Below are 18,233 nucleotides of genomic sequence, written 5' to 3' on the forward strand. Positions count from 1 at the left end.
GGGATCGGAGCAGACTGATGGGATCCGAAAGAGCGAGATCTCGACCCTCGGGTCAGACTCCCTAACCACGGCTCTGAGAGTCTCCTGGATCCAAGACTGGATCAGAGGAACTCAAGGTGACGGCCGGCGTCAAGGAAACGAGAACCATTGGCCCCGACCCAACAGCTCCGAAAGGTCTTAGACCAGAGACCCCTGAAGCGTCGGGTCGGGGAAGGAGCAATAGGGTGGAACATAGTTAAAGAAGGAGGACCCTCTCCAATGGGAGAGGGCTCTGGTAAGACCCCCATCTGAATCTGGTTCTGGATGAACCTGCTCATCAGCCTGTCCATATCCAGGTTGGAGACACTCCGAGTCGACCTGGAGGAAGCAAGCGACTCGGGTCTGGGCCGGATCTGAGGGGAGTGCCTCGGCTCTGATGAGAAATGGAGAGAGGAGCAGAGGAGAACGAGACCTGGGTGCCTTTGAAGAGGGACTGGAGAAAGATTCCCTGTCCTGTGATCTTTTTCTGGGCCTGTCCCTCTCCTTGTGGCACCTCTCCTTATCCCTTATGTCCCTACCTCTCTGGAACGACTTCGATGAAGCAGGCCTGGCGGGAGGTTGAGTACATGCCTGCACAGTGTCACTGGCTGGGGAGGAAACCAAGGCAGACTCTAGGGCAGAAGCTGGTAGCAGACCCTTAGCCACAAGCTTAGCCCGGCGATCCTTCAAAGCCCTAGGATTAAAGCCTGAACAAAATGTCACAAAATGCAGACAGATGGAGTGTGGCCATCGGCTGGTGAGAGCTTGTGACCACACTCTGTGCACTTCTTAGAGAGAACCTTAGGCTGTTCAGACATAGTAGAAACAGACATAGTAGAAACAGTAAAAGCCCTAACGGCCCACTCACACACACACTTAAAACAGGGATTGGGCCTAGGTGGGAAACTAGTATCACAAACAAAAACACAACTTTTTTTTTTTTTTTTTTTTACAACTAACACGACGATCGAACGCGAAGGGAGGAAAAAAAGGGAAAGGTATTCACACTCAACTATCACAAAAAGACCAAAAACCCTTACCACCTTGCTTAGAGCGGCAAACGAAATCTGGGGCTAGATAGGAGGAAGTGATGTAATATAGGTAAGGGAGGAGCTTGGAGCTGATGCTTGAAAAGTTTTGCCGAATCAGATCCGTATACCCACATATGCAGAATGAATTAAGTCAACTACTTCAGATCCCAGAACTTAAATCAAGGTTACTTGCTGAAGCATTAGATATAATTTTAATATGTAATTTTGCCAAATTCAAACAGAAATCTTTTCAAAAAGATACTAGTGTGGTCATGGGTGCAATTATGCCCCATAACCTCACAAATAGTTGATACAGACAACAATGGTCTATTCGCAATGTTAAACGCATAACTTTCATATCCATTGCTGTCCTTTCTGTCCGACTTCAACCTGCAGGACAGAGTTCCTAGGGAGACCATAGGAGAAAACATTTTGCAGAATGGTGGAACCAAAAGAGGGCCTGGACTTTGACTATACATCCAGTTTGTAATGGGACACAAATGTACAAGTGCTAGCCCGAGCAGTGGCGTAAAGCACAGACAGATTGCAGACCATGTCTTTCTGTCCGGCTTGCTGCTAGTTAAAACGTCCTTCACCTTTGGGGCAAACAGAGGAGAACCGTTGAATGGGGAGTTGATAAAGGATACTTTCAAGCAGTCTGCAGAGTTACAATACCGCATCCAGGCATGCCAGCACATAGCAATGCCAGTGCTTGTGGCATGTGACATGCCATCTACTGCACTGGAAGGCAGACAAACATGTCAGTTACAGATTGCATGGTTGATAACTGCACTTCAAGTCTCTTCCTCATCTCCAGCTCCTGCTGTGTTCTTCACTACCTTTGACACTTCTTACACAAGGTCATGTTGAAGTCTCATCAAATGAGCCATATAGTTTAGAGCGCTCAGTGTGATTGCTGCTGAGGTTTAGGTGTGCTTTAATATTTTCAAAGCACTGGACTCCTGTTCAAGGGATGGACCAGGGGCTGTCTTCTGAAATATCCTTTTTAAATCACATCAACTTCAGGCCCCTTACTTTAATGTTTCTGGTCCTTAAGCGGAAGCAAAATTTTATCAGGATTCTTGGGGATTGGTTCTACATCTGGCTTACTCCATGCTCTCCAGGATACCACATTGATAACCATATCCAGAGGAGGATCCACCAGGATGCGGACGGGCCTGCACCAAAGGCCCCCAAAAACAGACTCCTCCTGAGGACGGCTTCTGTATTCTAGCCCCCACCCTGGCACAATAGTTCCAGATGATTGCCAAAACAGGCATTGCTGTCGAAGGACTTGGGGAAATCCTCTCCATCCAGATCAGTGTCCTTTGTGAGAGATTCTTCAGGGGAATTCATGTGCTTCCTCTTGAAATGGCTCTTTCCGTGTCCCTCCCAGACTGCAGAATCAGAAGGGAATGTGGAAGAGGCTGTGGAAGGACTTGGGGAAACCCTCTCCATCCAGATCAGTGTCCTCTGTGAGAGATTCTTCAGGGGAATTCATGTGCTTCCTCTTGCAATGGCTCTTTCAGTGTCCCTCCCAGACTGCAGAATCAGAAGGGAATGTGGAAGAGGTGAAGGGGCCTGTAGGCAGAGTTACTTGGAGGGTAAGCGGTATGGGCTGTCCCAAAACCAACTGATGCGTGTCTGCAAGTCCAGACATTAAAGATGCGGGATAATAATTGACTGCCGCTGAACACAGCAGCACACCAATCTCCACAAGTGACCTGACTTGCTCCGATGCTAAGACTGGAGACAAGCTGTCAAATGCAGAGGTCCCGAGGTCAAACATGGAGGGTCAAACCTGACTCTGGCAGCCTGGCCCCGAACTCTTGGCTCCAAGATGCCACCAGCTCTGATGCTAGTGGAGTCAAGGAAACCAAGGAAGGGGTTGGTGCCTGAAGTGGGCAAGCTGGAGCAGACCTCTGTGCAAGCTGGAGCAGACCTCTGTGCAAGCTGGAGCAGACCTCTGTGATAGCAAAGTGACAGGATCCATAAATCCCAGAACCAAAAAGCAAGGGGGAGTAGTAGTGAAGAATAGACTCAAACCCTCCAGCACTGGCTTCAAGATGGGATGAAGGAGACCCAGCTGAATCTGGGTCTGCAAGTAGGAGAGCATCACCTGCTCCAAAACCCAGAGACCTCAAACTCCAAAACAATTGGACAGATCAGGCCACTGAAGAACACTTCAGTACCCTCCTTACAGTGCTGGGATCTGATCCAGAATAGATCGGATCTGAGGCAGAGAAGGGGAATACTCTGAAATGAATTACCTTGGGATAACTGGAGAGAAAGTGGAATGCAATCTATCTGGACCAGCCCCCACCCTTGGCTAAAAAAGGGCTGGGGATACTCAAGCACGGGATACAGATTTCCCAGTCTGCACCGTAGGAGACGTCCCTGGCACCAAAGCAGCCAGAGGAGCCAAAGGTAAGTGGACTTTCAGGTCTGGCTGACCACGTGGACTGGAAGCTACTCGCTTGGTTCCCCTGTCCTTATATTGAACTTATGGGTCATTTTCACTGCCCTGACCCCTATTCACCCTTGTCAGGTGTCTTCATATGTGATGGGGAGTGGGAAGAAGCACAAGTAGCTGCCAAAGGCAGCAAGCCCTTCAACACCAATTTTGCTCGGTGCTCATTAAGTCCCTGTGCCCCCAAATCCACCACAAATACTGCACTCTACATTGATGTGCAACATGCTGAGGCAGAACATGCATCAATAGTGCTTATCCGGAGAAAGCAGCTTGTGGCCACAGGTCATGCATTTTTTAAAACCTTTAACCCTCTCCATAGTACCAGCTGAGGAGGAAAGAAAACAGATTACACAACAAACACAGTAGCAGCATAATGAACTTAATGGCCTAAGTAGAAGAAAACACCCAACACTAGCAATAGAAACATCAGTAAACTAAGGAAGGAAAAAAAAAAGCACAAAATGGGAGGAACTCCACAAGAATCAGCAACACCCTTAATGATTTTCTAAAATATCACCAACAATCCCAACTAACCCTAAAACAACTGCCACACCTAACACCTAACTATTAGGAACAAATCACAAGCCTGCTGTACGACTGAAAGTATAAATGATAAAGGTCATCAATCTCGTTTCAGTCCCTTAAAGCAGCAAACGGATCTAGAGGGATGATGTGGCAGCAGTACATTATGGATACAGGAGGCGGTGCTCTGGAATTGAAGTCTGAGAAAATTGCAGCATCAGATCAGTTAAATCTGATAACCAACAAAACCACAGGTTGAAGCTAGATGGACAATACCACATCTCTGTGGCAAAAACACTAAATATGGATGGCATAAGGTTCTCTTCTACAGAGTATCTAACAAATGTCCCTTGTAGTGTGAGACTACAGATGCAGTTTAGAGAAATGCAAAATTACTGAAATCAAGCCAGATGATTAGAAGTCTGACAGTGGGTAATTCAATCATGAGCACTGTGGGATGTACAACAGAAGCATGGGTATACCCTTGACACTATACAAAACCCACATGGGCACATGTGAGTATACCCTAAATCGTACAATTTACTTTTAGAGCGATTCTCTCCAAAACAAAGTCCTTCATATTTCCATCTCAACATTTCTAAACTCGAGCATCTGACATTCAGTCTGACCTGGAGAAAACAATATGTTCACTAGTTTCTTATGGACTGGACTCCTATAACACACTGAGTTGTGACTCTAACCCTATCTTCAGCATGTACAAAATTTCAAACCCAGGGGCTCTGGCTGAACACACAATGAAAACATTAAAATGGTGCTGCAAGGTTTAGCTGTCTGTGGAAGCCAGGTCATTTTGTTAAGATCTTGAAGTACTTATGCATTAAACCCTTTAAACAATGGGTATGGCTTTACTTTGTAGATATTTTGGCCCCTATGTAGCAAATTAGCATGGGATGAAGTCCAATCTCTGTAAGGCAGTCTTGTCAGCTGCTCTTTTTTGTAGCTGACCACAGGTTTCCATAACTTCTGATTTGAATGAGGGTTTTATTCCATCAATTCACACGTGAAGCGTTTTTCTTCCACAGGGGTTTTGTAAAGTAAACTGCCTCTGCCAGAGAATTTGTAACAGATTATCTGAATGATGCCAAGCCTTGAGCTACCAGCTGTAAGCACAAACAGCATAGTTATAAAGTGTGTACTGTCAAGGCTAACATGGTAGCAGTTTCTCCTGCATACCATTTTTCTAATTCTTTCTGAAAGCCGACAAAAGGGTGAGAATTTTCCTTGCATGCCCATTAAAACAAGAAAATGCCCCCCCCCCCCCCGAGTGCCATAGTTAAGTAGGCTTCTATGCAAAGCATCACAGAAGACAACTCATTTCAGACATTCATACTTCAGGTTTGAAATGTTATTACTTTTACAGAAAGGAATAGTCTTTTTTTTTTTTTTTTTTGAAAAACGCAATTCTACAAACTGGCATGGTTTATTTTGGATGCCAAAGATGTAAGCAAAGCTGATATGTTGTTCACTGTCTAGCAGCCCCTAGAAATTTTCTGTTTTGGACCAAAGTTCATTTCAAATGGGGTAAGGCTAGCTTCTTGTTTATTGCCATTGGATGGTTCCATGACAATACTCAGTCAGCCACTTATACCAAATCATCTACATGGCAAGCGAGTCCTCCACTAATGCAACAGGCAGCGCAACTGAAAGGGTATGCCTTCATTTCTCCAGCTCATTTACCAGAGTATGAATACCTACTTAGTAAGACAACATAAAATACAGACACTTTTGTAAATATGGATGAAGCAAAATAGGACACTAAGCACCGTACTGCCTGAAAATAGTTTTGTTGTATAGCATATACACAGCTCCTGCAAGTAGTCTGTTCTCAGTAAAAAAAAAACATTTAAGGAATAAAAAGAGCACTGTGGTGGAGAAATACTTACAAACTGTGACTGACATTCTGTCCGGAGGCTTTCAAAAACAACTGCTTTGCAACAACTTCCCGTAGGAGACCAAGGAGGTCGAATAAATAACCAGATGAATGGATCAGCATGTACATTGAGGCTCTCTGCCAGACTAAGAAATCTAGATGCTTTCAACCCATTCACTTCTGCACGACCTTCATCAGAAATGGATACTAGGAAAAGAAATGAAAGCAAAACCTAAGTGAGCATGTAAAAAGACACCTATTTTGTTTTTGTATTATTAATCTGATTTTTGTCCCATCTGCCAGCCGAGCATCAGCACTCCTGTAACTGATCAGCCCATTTGTTTTCCTTAAAAGACAGCCAACTGTAGGAAGCATTCATCAGATCAGCCATTACAGTTTTCAAAATGGCTGAAGTCAGTGCTTTCCTGTCAGAGTCTAGCATGCATATTCCTACATTCCCCCCCAAAAGGTTATTGCATACTGTAGCCTGGAAAAGCAAAGCTCACATCCCTGTCCTACATCGTATACACCCGCTTCAATGAGAGCACCAGTACTGGAAAGAAGATAACCCCCCCCCCCCAAGATAGATGTGATGTTTGCTCACTCCCACCTTCACCGGTAAGCTTCTCAAGCATGTGGATCACTAATAAAATCCAAACTAAATCAAACCAAAGTCCTAATCAGAGCTTCATCCCTTTACAACACAAAACAGACACAGAAAATACTACTAAAACATTTTATTTGCATATCATTGGTTGAATTCAATTTTGTGTAATGTACTAATTTCCTAAAATTGAAAATGGGCACAGCAAGGACAGTTGTTGGATCCATATGGAATGAAAAGGCTTTGAAATAAAACTGATATTCGCATAAAGCTCATTAACACCAATTCAGATTGCATACAAGAAACAAATCTGATTTAGTATCATTTGATTCTTAAATATACAAAAAAAAATATATATATATATAATGCCAGGTGCAAAGTGATGTATGCAGCAGGATTAAAATACAGCAATGTTAAACAGAAAACTTTTGTTAGGAGCTTACCACAATTGTAGGTGTTCAAGTTATTTGCTGTTGCCATAACTTCTGTGGACTGCTGGCTGCACAGCTTAATGGTTGGCCTGATTTTCAAAGCTCTATATCTTCTGCCCACCTATAATGAGGTATATGCTGGACAGCACTACCTTTAGCTCATTCTTCCCCTGGCCAGACCAAGGATAGAGATGCCCATAGCACAAGGAGGCCTGCAGGACAAATTCCCAGTGATAAAGGTCCCAACCACAAGGCCCCAAGTTGCCTCTCAGGGTGTTACTAGAGTTTTGAGGAAAGGAGGTATCTGGTGAAGGTACAAAGAAGGAAGGTTGGAATAGTTAGAAATAAGGTATCCATTCCAACCTTAGGACGCTCGGGAAAGGAACAAGGGACGGGTGGGAGGAACTGGGACAGTAAAAGTGAACACAGACCGTCTACAATTTTGAAAAGTTCCTAAAACAGCTGTTCTACATTCATTACAACATCTCCTGTTACACTCAACTTCTGGGAAGACCACCATAGCTAAAGGACAGGAGGGGTGCTGGTCGTGAGAAACAACTGTCGACATTAGACCCTCTAGGATGGCTCTAGATGCCCTGACTCTATAGGATGGCTCTAGATGCCCTGACTCTAGAAACAATACAGAAATTGCAGTGTTCTGGAGAAGGTAAGTACTGACAACCAGACAGATGCTTCCAGAATGGATAGTGTGTTAACCCCACTCTAAAGAACGTGTTGAGTGGTAATGCTGTTCGAGGTGTGGGGGTTGTGTAGCAACCCCCTTTGAGGGGAACAGTGCTGGCTTCAGTGGCTCTGGTGGAATGGGCTCTAACTTGTCCATGGATAGCATGGAGGACATCAGAAACAAATACAGTGTTGCCTGTTCTTTTGATATGGTCTGCTTGTTCATAGGCTCATTGTCCTAGCAAAGGGGAGATACAGGTGATCTGATTTTTTTAATATGTATACTTCTGTTCAAATAAAATCTCAGCTGTCTGTGCACACACACGTGTGACCTTTTCCCCACTGTTCTGTGGGGCTAGGAAAAACAGAGGTGAAAAGCCTGGTTCAGGGATAATTCTGATACTACAAAAAGCACGAAGGAGAGATCAGTATACAAGATGACCATGTCCTTGTAGGAAATAAAAGATTCCTTGCGCATGAAAGCTTGCAGCTCTGAAATCCTTCTACCAAAGGTAATAGACACCAAAAGAAGTCTTCAAATAGAGGTATTTAAGGGGTACAGAACTGGCTAGCCCAAAAGGTGATGAGCAGCTTCTCAAAGACAAGAGAACTTAGGTTGCACAGTGAAGCAATTATTTTTTGCAGTCTCAAATTCAGGTCTCATTAAAGGTCAACAATGGGATTCTATTATTAAATGCTAAACTTCACTGTACTTTTTCTTCCTATTTACTGTCCTCGTTATAAATAAATACAGCATTTAAAACATTTTAAATAGACTGTTTCTCTTTACTAGAACAGTACCTTACTGTACTGTAGTGGTTTTACTTTCAAAAAACTTTTATCCCTCCCTGGAAAAGCTTGTTGCAGTCTCCAATTCACTGATGACATCAAGGCCATAAATACATGGAGTTTTCTGGCCAATTCCCTCCCCAAATGGATAACACCACGACCATCCTAAAAACCCATCCATGCTGTGATGTCACAGCTCTGTGGTCCTTCCCCTACCCATACAGAAAGTAAAGGCTCGAACAAGGAAACAAATACACAAGTCGGGTCTCCTGTTGTGAGCAGTCAATCACAGCAGGTAACAGCTCAAATTACCCTTAGCACTTTGACAGCTAGGGAAGTTAGGTGTAAAGGGGGATGAGAGAAGTCATAGTAGCACAATTCAGGCTTCACAAAAGACTACAGTTTAGCCATTCTAAAAAGCAACAGCAGTAAAAAGCACTTTGAACGTCTGTTCTGTGGCATTTGCGCTGATTCTGTTTTAAGTAGTCATTGAACATGAAATATTGCTGAAAACTGACTGAAAGACAGCAGTATATACATGTAAAATCAATGTAGTGATAGGACCTTTAGGAAGAAAGAGGCCTGCGTGATGCAATTTTTCAAAGAAACACTGCATTGTGGCATACCTACAGGCAGACTACATAATCAGAATTACTTCAAGATGCCAGACCCCATATGGTCAGACTCAAAAATTACATATTGAAAAACGTGTAAATTGTCCCAGAGTGGTGTTCAAATGTAGGAAACACCAAACCATGATGAAATAAACTTTTTTTTTAGTCTGTGGGTGCAGGTCTCCTTTAAGGAACTGTTTAACTGACAACTAGAAGTACAACACTGGGGATCCAATAGCAGGAAAGCATATATTACTTTAAAAAGGGCATAGAACAGTCCTGTATTACAAATGTCTAATGGGTAGGTGAGAACCAAGAACACCTGTGCAGTTACTTGGGTCCTGGTCTCTGCAGATGCACCACAAGAATCTTTTTAATTTAGGCAGGATTTCATTGTGCTTGGATTTCTATCTGCCATCATTTTGAGCATGTCCTCTGAAAAACATATGCCTAAAGGGTTGAGTCACCCAGCCCATCTGCCTTGAAGTCCTCAGGTTGGGGTGCTGCAGATTGCCTTTATCCTGAATGAAGATGTTTACATGCTGATGCAACAGTAGTGGTTCTGACCTTGTCAAGTTCTGCAGGCAGGAGATAATACTGTCCAAGCCAAAAGACAGATCAATAGTTTCGATTCTCCTCTTTCTTCTATAATACCATGGGGAATAAGGATATAAAAGGAAATGCATACAAAAATACACTTGCCCAAATTATGGAGAAGGTATCTGCTGCCCAGGCAAACTTCCCAAGTTGTCTGGAATAGCAAAAAAGTCTACTTCTGGCACTTCACATTTATGACAAGTCCAGAAAGACATCCCTGTTTAACATTTACTCATGTGGGCCAAGTATGGCTCTGCTTATCTAAGCATTCTGCCATGACAGGATGCAAGATGCCCTGAGGTCAGGTCTGACTCCTGGGCTAGATCCCAGGCTTGCACTGTTAGTCTGCAAAGCAAGTAAAAGTGATATACCATACATGACTGATGTTGACTTAAGGCTGTGCAGTTTTCAAATAGGCTTGAAGGCCTAAAGGATTAAAATAACTGCCATCAACTCTATCTGATGTTTTTCCCCCCTGAAGTCTATGTCTAAGATGCCCTGGCTTTGTGGGTCTACCACATCCCCTCAAGGTGCATCTAAATAGTCTACAATGACAGTCTGGATCCCAAAAGACAAGCTGAAGGGTTGTATTTGTCTTATTCACTAATGAGAACTCTTCAAATGCAGGGTAGCAGGCAAATGAACACTACAAGGGATGGGCATGCTGACACTAACTATTCCTTGGGTCCCAACATAGATTCAACATGCAGTCTTGCCAGTACTGCTATCAAAATACATTAATAGATGCTTCCAAGGACACAATTTCATGACCACTCTCACCTTGCCAGCATTCTCCTTTAGACCGGACCACCACGTAGACCAACCTCACTGCTCCAATGGCCTTCTCCTGGAAGACTGTATGGCAGTATTTGTTACCAGGACAGTGCCTTGTCTGAAGGGAAGAGAGCTTTCTGCTTCTCTATCCAGTAGCACAATAGGAACAAAACCTGTCCTGTACAAAATAGGTTGGATTTTAGTACTTCAAAGTTTTTTTTTCTTCGTCCCAGCTTCAAACTGTACAGCCTTCTGGATCTCCACTAGGGAAGCTACAGAATCAAGCAATAATTCAAGTAGATGTGGATGTACATGCCCTTGGTCCTGCAATAAGAAATTACTGGATATAGGCATTTGATAAACACCCTAGAAGTATTAAACAAGCCAAAGGACAAAAAACTAAAAAACTGTTACTAGGTACTCCTTGCTTCAAATTTCTCAAGCCTTCTGTATTCCTATGGCAATGAAAATTTGAATGAAGGCATCCTTTAGATACAGGGTGATCAGAAAGGCCTTGGCCTGTGGTAGTAGAGAAAAAAAGGCCCCACAATGTCAACATTTAGAACTTTTCTGAAATGTGCTCCACTTCGACAGACCTGATACAGAGTTCAAAGTTCTTTCTCATCTTGAGATGAGAAAGTCAAGAAAAATCCTGCACTCTCCATTTGGCGTGCTCACTGTTGCTCGCTGTAGGAGATTATCCATTAAGGATGGAACAAAAGGCTGTTACCTTCAAACAGGAGGAATTCCTGATAATTTGGGCCTGCTTAGAGACTGCAGTCTACCCCTGACTTGCAACTTAACTGGCTTGGGTGACCACCTCCAATTATTTTCTAAAGAGGCTCACACAGCCCTTAAGCTTTATAGGGATAGGGGGCAGGAGGGAGGGGGGATTTTTGGAGAACAGGAAAGGCTAGGCTTGACTAAATCACAGCTGCTCCTTCTGGGAATCGATGACTGAGACTGCCTCCAGGCTTATCCTTCTGCTCTGTTCAATTTCTTCATGTAGCAAACTATAACCATTTCAGGATTTGCTTTTTCTGTTGCATGGGGTACAGAGAACAGCTTTTGACAGAATAACTTCTGCTGCACTTTGGGGCTTGGGAATGAAATATTAACATACTGGAATGAAATGTTAATGCACTGGATGTTTTCCCTTTTTTTCTATAGTCTTTTTGAACATCTGTTTCTCAGGATGTCCAAAAAGAAATTTCTTATCCAGTGGTGCATTAAGGAACTCCATTTTAAACCAGCTCAGGCAAGGGCCAGGTCCTCCAGCCAGACATATCCCCTCGTAAAAGACCCTACAGATATGGTTCCCTGCATGACTTATCCAGACATTTCATGGACTGCATGGCAGCCTGAGCATGGAGGCTACAATCTCAAGCATCACCCCTTTAAGGTACTCCTTGCTAATCACCTTTGTTTTGGGCCAATTAGATGAAAGCAGTTCATGATACTTTGGCACCGGGGTCTGGCATTTAAGGGCCCTAAACGACAGGACTGCAGAGATGTGGGCTTTCTCCCCAAAGTGGTCAAGAAGCTTGCTGTCCTTGTTATTGGGAAAGGACATTTATGGAAGAATAGTAGCTCCATTGCTGGAACACAGAAACACCACAGCTAGATCAGCTAAAGCGGGGCTTCAAACTCAAATGACCACTTGGCAGTGTATGAAGACTAGTAAATTCAGGAAAGGGCCACAATTTCCAAGACATAAAAATGCAGGTAGTGTATCAAAGTAGTGCAGTTGTTCCACTCAGCTATAATTATGGTTTTAGGTGTGACTGACATCCGAAGGTCATGAGTTTGAGACCACCGAGCTAAAGGGTTCTTAAAGTATATATGGGAATGCTGGACCCTATAAAACTGGTTAGGGTTTCTAGAAGTACAGGATGGAGAATTCGGCTCCAATAACACATTAATAGGAGTAGAGTACTAGAAAATGCATGAGAGTGGATGCCCAGAATCTTTAGTAGTGAATGATACTTAGTACAGTGGTTGCAAATGAGTCTCAACAGCTTCAGGGTTAAGGCCTAGCATTGATCAAACTGACTGGTTGTCATCATTCTCCCTGTACTTCTCTAATAGGCACTCCTCTCAAATCTTTTACCCATTAAGTAGCCAGTGGAGGACTTGGCTGATACCATGGAAAAAGAGAACCAGGCACATCTACAGGCCTTAATATTTATTCCCGGAGAGATTGAGGATGACACCTGATCATCCTTGAGTTGATCTGCACAGAGGACAACCAGCTATGTCTTACTCTGGGCCTAAACAGGATATACAACAGGAATGGAAATCTTATGAAGGATTTCTTTCAGGGATAACAGACTTATTTTCTTTGTCAAACTTAGAATCAGACAGCTAACATGGATACAACAGCAATAAAACATTTTGGGATAAAAACCAATTTCCCCAAAGGGTACATAACTGACCACAGGAAACAGGCAGACAAGATGAACTAACAAGACTTGCATGAAACTGCACTTTCTTGTACCGCAGCAAGAAAAACCTGAAGATAGCACAGGCCACAACCCATCTTGTACCAATGATATCTAGGTGTGAAGTAGATGGCCAGAGCCAAGCTGGGGATAAAGTAGAGAGTTTTAAAAGTCAGCCTTGACATCAGGCTCCTGCAAGCAAAAATCCCAAAAATTATGGATGCAATAGTATGATTAACATCTTACCATAAGTGTAGATGTTAGGAGTATGTTCACTGCTGCAGTACTGATAACACTTGGGACTTCTGACACAGAAGGCCCAGCATCTGGCACAACTTCTGACACAGAAGGCCCAGCATCTGGCACAACTTCTACAGCTTCTCACAGTATCCCATCAAATCTGGCAGACATTTCACCATCCAAGCATTGGGACATCTGCATAACAGACGCTGGTGCCACCTTTAGGTTTTTCTTGACCCATCACCTCTAGAGGTCTGGGTTGAAAGAAGAGCAGGAGCTGTCTGGTCTACCAGTCTAGACATCATATGCCATCATATGCCACCTAACCAGAAGGGCGACAAAGGTTCCCACTCCAGATACTACGCCAGCTTGTCAAGGAGTGCTTTCCAGGGTTAACTAGGAAGGGACGTAAAGAGATGGTTGACTGGTACCCATCCCCAATCCCATGACAGAGACGGGGGTCACAAAAGTGACAGGGAAAGGAGTAAATGCATTAACACCTAACATTATGGTCAACACACCTGTACCTAGCTTATTGTACTCTTCATGCTTGATGTTGTGACAATGCACAGGAAGATTTCTAGGGCTTATGCACCAATGGCCAGTGGGTGGCTGCTCCTTAGAAGATGTGGTTTTCAAAGGACTTTTTAGTACAGCCATGGCAAATCTTGCCCATCTCAAGAGCAAATATCCAAGTTTTAATGCTTGGAAAATTTATTGGGCAGTTTGGACTTTGAATTGCCAGTTAAATGCTTTGCTGACTTCTGAGGCATCTGTTGGCAGCATCTAGTTGGAGAGTTCCTCAGAGAGCTTCCACATTTAGTCTCAATTCTAGATTCAGTGCCTTGGACATAAGATTAGAATCATTTATTTCAGGGACTGGAAATGTTGGTTCCTGATGACCATCAGGTACCCATGGAGCTTTCTCTTGGGCAAGTTAAGTCAGTGTCATCAGGATGGCTGTGTATTCCACAGCCCTAAGGCACTGCTTTGCAGACATTCTCTCATCCACTGCTAGACTAAAGAATTCTGTCCAAATAATTCACTTTCCCCTGTGGAAAAACTGCTTTCTGACAGCTGGAGTAAAAGCCCAGAAATACCACCACTTACAAATGTAAGATTTGATTTTAAGATGGACAACCTAAGACCTTGGGGAAACATTTCATGGTGAAGGTGAGGGCCTGAATGAGGCAGTTTTTCTAACCATATCTAAATATGAATACCTTTTGTCCTGCAGAGTGCAGTTATTGCAACCAAGCACATTGTCAAAACTTAGAGCAGTAGCCAAAGCAAAGGGCAGAGAGATAAAATGCTACCGGGACCCCCATGATATGAACCTGAGAAAGCAACTGTGATTCTTGTGAATAAGAATGCAAAGGGAGGACTTGGACCCGAGGAAACAGGGGTTAACATTTTGATTTTTGGGACCTTGAGGAAGGTTATGAACTTTGAAATATCCAAAAATGGATCTCTCCAAGGTTAATCCTTCCTGAGGCGTAAAGACGGTCTTAAGTAGAACATAAAAGTTACGTACTCACTAAAATGGTGCACCCGTGTTGTCTATTTTAGTCTTTCCTCAACCACAGGATTACATCTCCGACCTCTGATCAGACTTTGGCCACATCGCTCAACTCTTTCCCTTACCCATAATTCCATCCAAAACACCACATTACCTCAGACAGCATTTTCTCATATATATATATATATATATATATATATATATATATATATATATATATATATATATATATATATATATATATAAATAAAAGACGTGTAAATACTTACAAAACTCTAGAAACATGAAAATAAAGGTTTCAGGAACTGAGTGAGGGAAAAGACCAAGAGGAAATACCTCCAGGTCATGGAAGGTTGGAGAGTAGGTTGAGGAAGGACAAATACAGAACACAGATCCATCATTATGGGGAGTAAATAAATTTTGTATCTGATATTATCTACTTCATTCTTTCCTTAACCACTGGGACAGAATCCTCAACCAGTATAAACCCAGAGTGATTTCATGGAAAGGTATTCTACAGTACACCAGAACCAAATACTTCCCTGTTATTAGAAAGGATCTCCAACTTGTAATGAGTTATGAAGGTGTGAGCATTAGACCAAGTAGCAGCAGCACAAATGTCATCTATAGAAGTTTTGGATAAAAAAAGCAGGGTAAGTGTAGACCGACCTTGTACAACGAGCTTCTGGTGGTCTTGACAAAGTTTTTGCTTATAAACATCAGAAATACAGGTCAGTGGGTTAGTGACCTTTGACACAGATTTCCTTTTCAAACACTAATTTAGGACAAAAACTGATCCAATTTCCTGAAAGTTTTTGTTCTATGGAGACAAGCTCAGTCATCTGTGTGCATCCAACAAATGAAGCCTATATTACCCTTTTTTGGAGAATTTTGGGAAGAAAACTGGTAAATTAATGGACCAGTTAATGGCAAATGCATAAGATACTTGGGAGAAGAGAGAGGTTGTTGTGAACAGAAACTCTGTCTTTATGAAAGATGATAAAAGGTGATTGGCAGCCAAAGCCTGGAATTGATACTAGTCTAGCAGATGTAATAGTGACTATAAAAATGGTCTTCCATGACAAAAATTTAAAGGTTCAAAAAGAACAGAGTTAAGGCCTTGAGAAGAACTGCCAAATCCCAAGGAGGAGTGGGATCTTTGATAGATGGTATGAATAAGCATACACCCCTGAGGAAAGCTTTGCATAGCTTAAGGGAGGCCAAAGACAAAGATTGCAGCTAGCTGTACTTTGATTGTGGAGTAACTTGTTCCACTATGGAAAATGAAGCTAAAAAATGTAGTACTGCTGGAATGAGTGCTGAAAAGGGATCTAGGTGTCTCTCATGGGCCCGAAGAGAAAATCATTTCCATTTGCTTTTGTATATTTTCTTAGCAGAGTTATTTTGAGAAGATACACAACACCTAGGAAGGAAGGAAGCCTAAACTGTCTGGCCATCTCAGAAGTGGAGAAACCATGCAGTTAACATGAGGGCTTGTACGTCCGGATGGGTAAAAGTAGATCTGGAGAGGAATCCAGAACCCAATGATGGAGTATTAGGTGAGGCCAAAGGAAGGGGGAACCACACTTGTCAAGGCCAAAATTGAGCAATGAGGGTCACCTTGCCCCTCTGTTGACATGCTTTCTGTAGCAATGTGGATACGAAGGGTGTGGAAGGATAAGCATAAAGGAGACTGGGAAGCCAATCATGTATCAGAGCACCTCTCGGTGACTCCCCTCTGTAAGGGATCAGAGCAAAATACCTGCTACATTTGAAATCATGGGAAGAGGGCAGAGAGACTGCCGCATGGTTGGCTCCAGTGATGAAAAATCTGTTCCACCACTGAAGGACAGAGATATCTCATGAGGAAGAACAGATCCGTCTGCTAAAATGTTGGTCCTCCCCAGAATGTGTGCTACCAAAAGAAAGAGGTCGGAGGAGATGGCCCACTGCTACACCATCATTGCCTCTCAACAAGGGATAAATAGCACCCCCCTCCCAAATTTGTTGATGTACTAGATCACAGACGTTGTCTGCATGGCAATTGCCCCTAAAGGGAGAAAGGCCTGCAAAGCTAGGAGAAGCTGCTCTCATCTCTAGGATGCTGATGTGAAGGGTGACCTCCAAGGGGGCATGCCTTGGACTGTCTGCCCCAAGTGATGCCCCCCACCCAAGCTGGAAATCATCTGTGGTCACTGTTGGTTTGGGCAAATGTAGGACAAATTGGACTGTCCTCAGAGACATCTGATGCAAGAATCTGCTAGGAGACAAGCTGCTTGGAGATCTGTGTTTTGACTGGGAAGGTCATGGAATGTTGATCAATAACTCACTGTACTGCAAGTGTCCACTGTAGTATCCTCATAGAATCTTGAGGCAGAAGGGTTATGGAGGTCACTACTTAGAGAAGCTGAACAACTAACCTGGCTAGTGCTGATTGGATTGGAGACAATAGATGTGCTGCCTGATGTCGTAACAGATAATATGGATTGAGGAAGTCTTGCCACTTGAAAACCCATATACAGATGAGCCCCTGTGAACTCCAGGACTTGACTGCGAGAGAGATGAGACTTGCTGTAGTTGACTGTGGTGCCCAGGTGTAAGCATAGATGAAGCAGGTAATCTCTGGCGTGCATTAGATGATATCTGTTGGGAATGGTGAGGAGCCAGCCGTTAAGGTAAGAAAACATCTGGAATTCTCAGTTGTCTCAGGTGAGCTCCAACTACTGCCATACTCCTGTGAACACATGGACCAACTGTCTACTTCCGTGTGATACTATGCATCTTGGAGATCTATTGAGCACATCCAATTGTCCTTCCAGAAAAAAGGGAGAAGAGACCGAACCATGACCATTTCAAGTGACTTGGGTCCAATATTAGCCCAATGTCCCCAGTTTTCTTTGGCAAAAAATTTCAAGCAAGTTCAAACCCCTGCTGGTCTGGTGAGACTTCTTGAATGACTGTTAGCAGCTCTTCTATTTCTAAGACTGCTTCCTTTGACGGGATGGTATGTTGGAAATTATCCTTGAATGTGTGGAGGGAGGAAGGGAAAAAGGAATGTAATAACCTCTGGAAATTATTTTTGGCACTCAGACATCTTTAGTGATGGATGTCCAAGCCTCTGGGTGCAAAAATAAGCACCCCCGACTGCCTCCAGATTGCAACAGTCAGGCAATCATTTGTGGGTGCTAAAAAGGCTGCTCAAAGGAGGGACCTCTGAAGCCTTGGTTTTGCAGACATCTCTGCCACATCGGTAACTTCTGCCATTAAGAGTTCCCCCCATCTGTAGTGTGTGCGCTCGCGCATGCCTGTCCCCATCTCCATAGGAGTCTCGGGGAAACCCCTTGCAATTTTTCAGAACCATATCTATCTACCCTCTTTATGGTTCCATGAGAAGGTCCTCCGTGGAGTAGAAAAATGTATCCCTACAGCAGATGAGATTTCCCATCCTGCTCACTCTTGGAGAGGGTCCCTTTAACCTTGGGTCCAAATAGATAGATCCAAAGGGTGAAATGATGGATGTCTTGAAGGGCTCAGCAAAGTCACAAAGATGTATCCAGGCATGTCTGTTAATAGTAATGACTCAACCTGCCATTCTCAAAACACCT

The 18,233-nt window shown here is 43.4% G+C and overlaps 1 protein-coding gene across 1 annotated transcript in view; it reads right to left on the reverse strand.

Annotated features, from left to right (window-relative positions):
* Positions 1–18,233, reverse strand: part of CCNF (cyclin F) — a gene marked incomplete in the record, with an annotated part of 700,297 nt that overhangs the window by 546,813 nt on the left and 135,251 nt on the right. The window contains 1 exon segment of the mRNA XM_044089259.1: positions 5,949–6,142. Within this exon segment, the coding sequence (XP_043945194.1) occupies positions 5,949–6,142 (194 nt within the window).

Source organism: Protopterus annectens, chromosome 12.part0 (assembly GCF_019279795.1).
Source record: "Protopterus annectens isolate FY-2018-M chromosome 12.part0, PAN1.0, whole genome shotgun sequence".
NCBI lineage: Eukaryota > Metazoa > Chordata > Ceratodontiformes > Protopteridae > Protopterus > Protopterus annectens.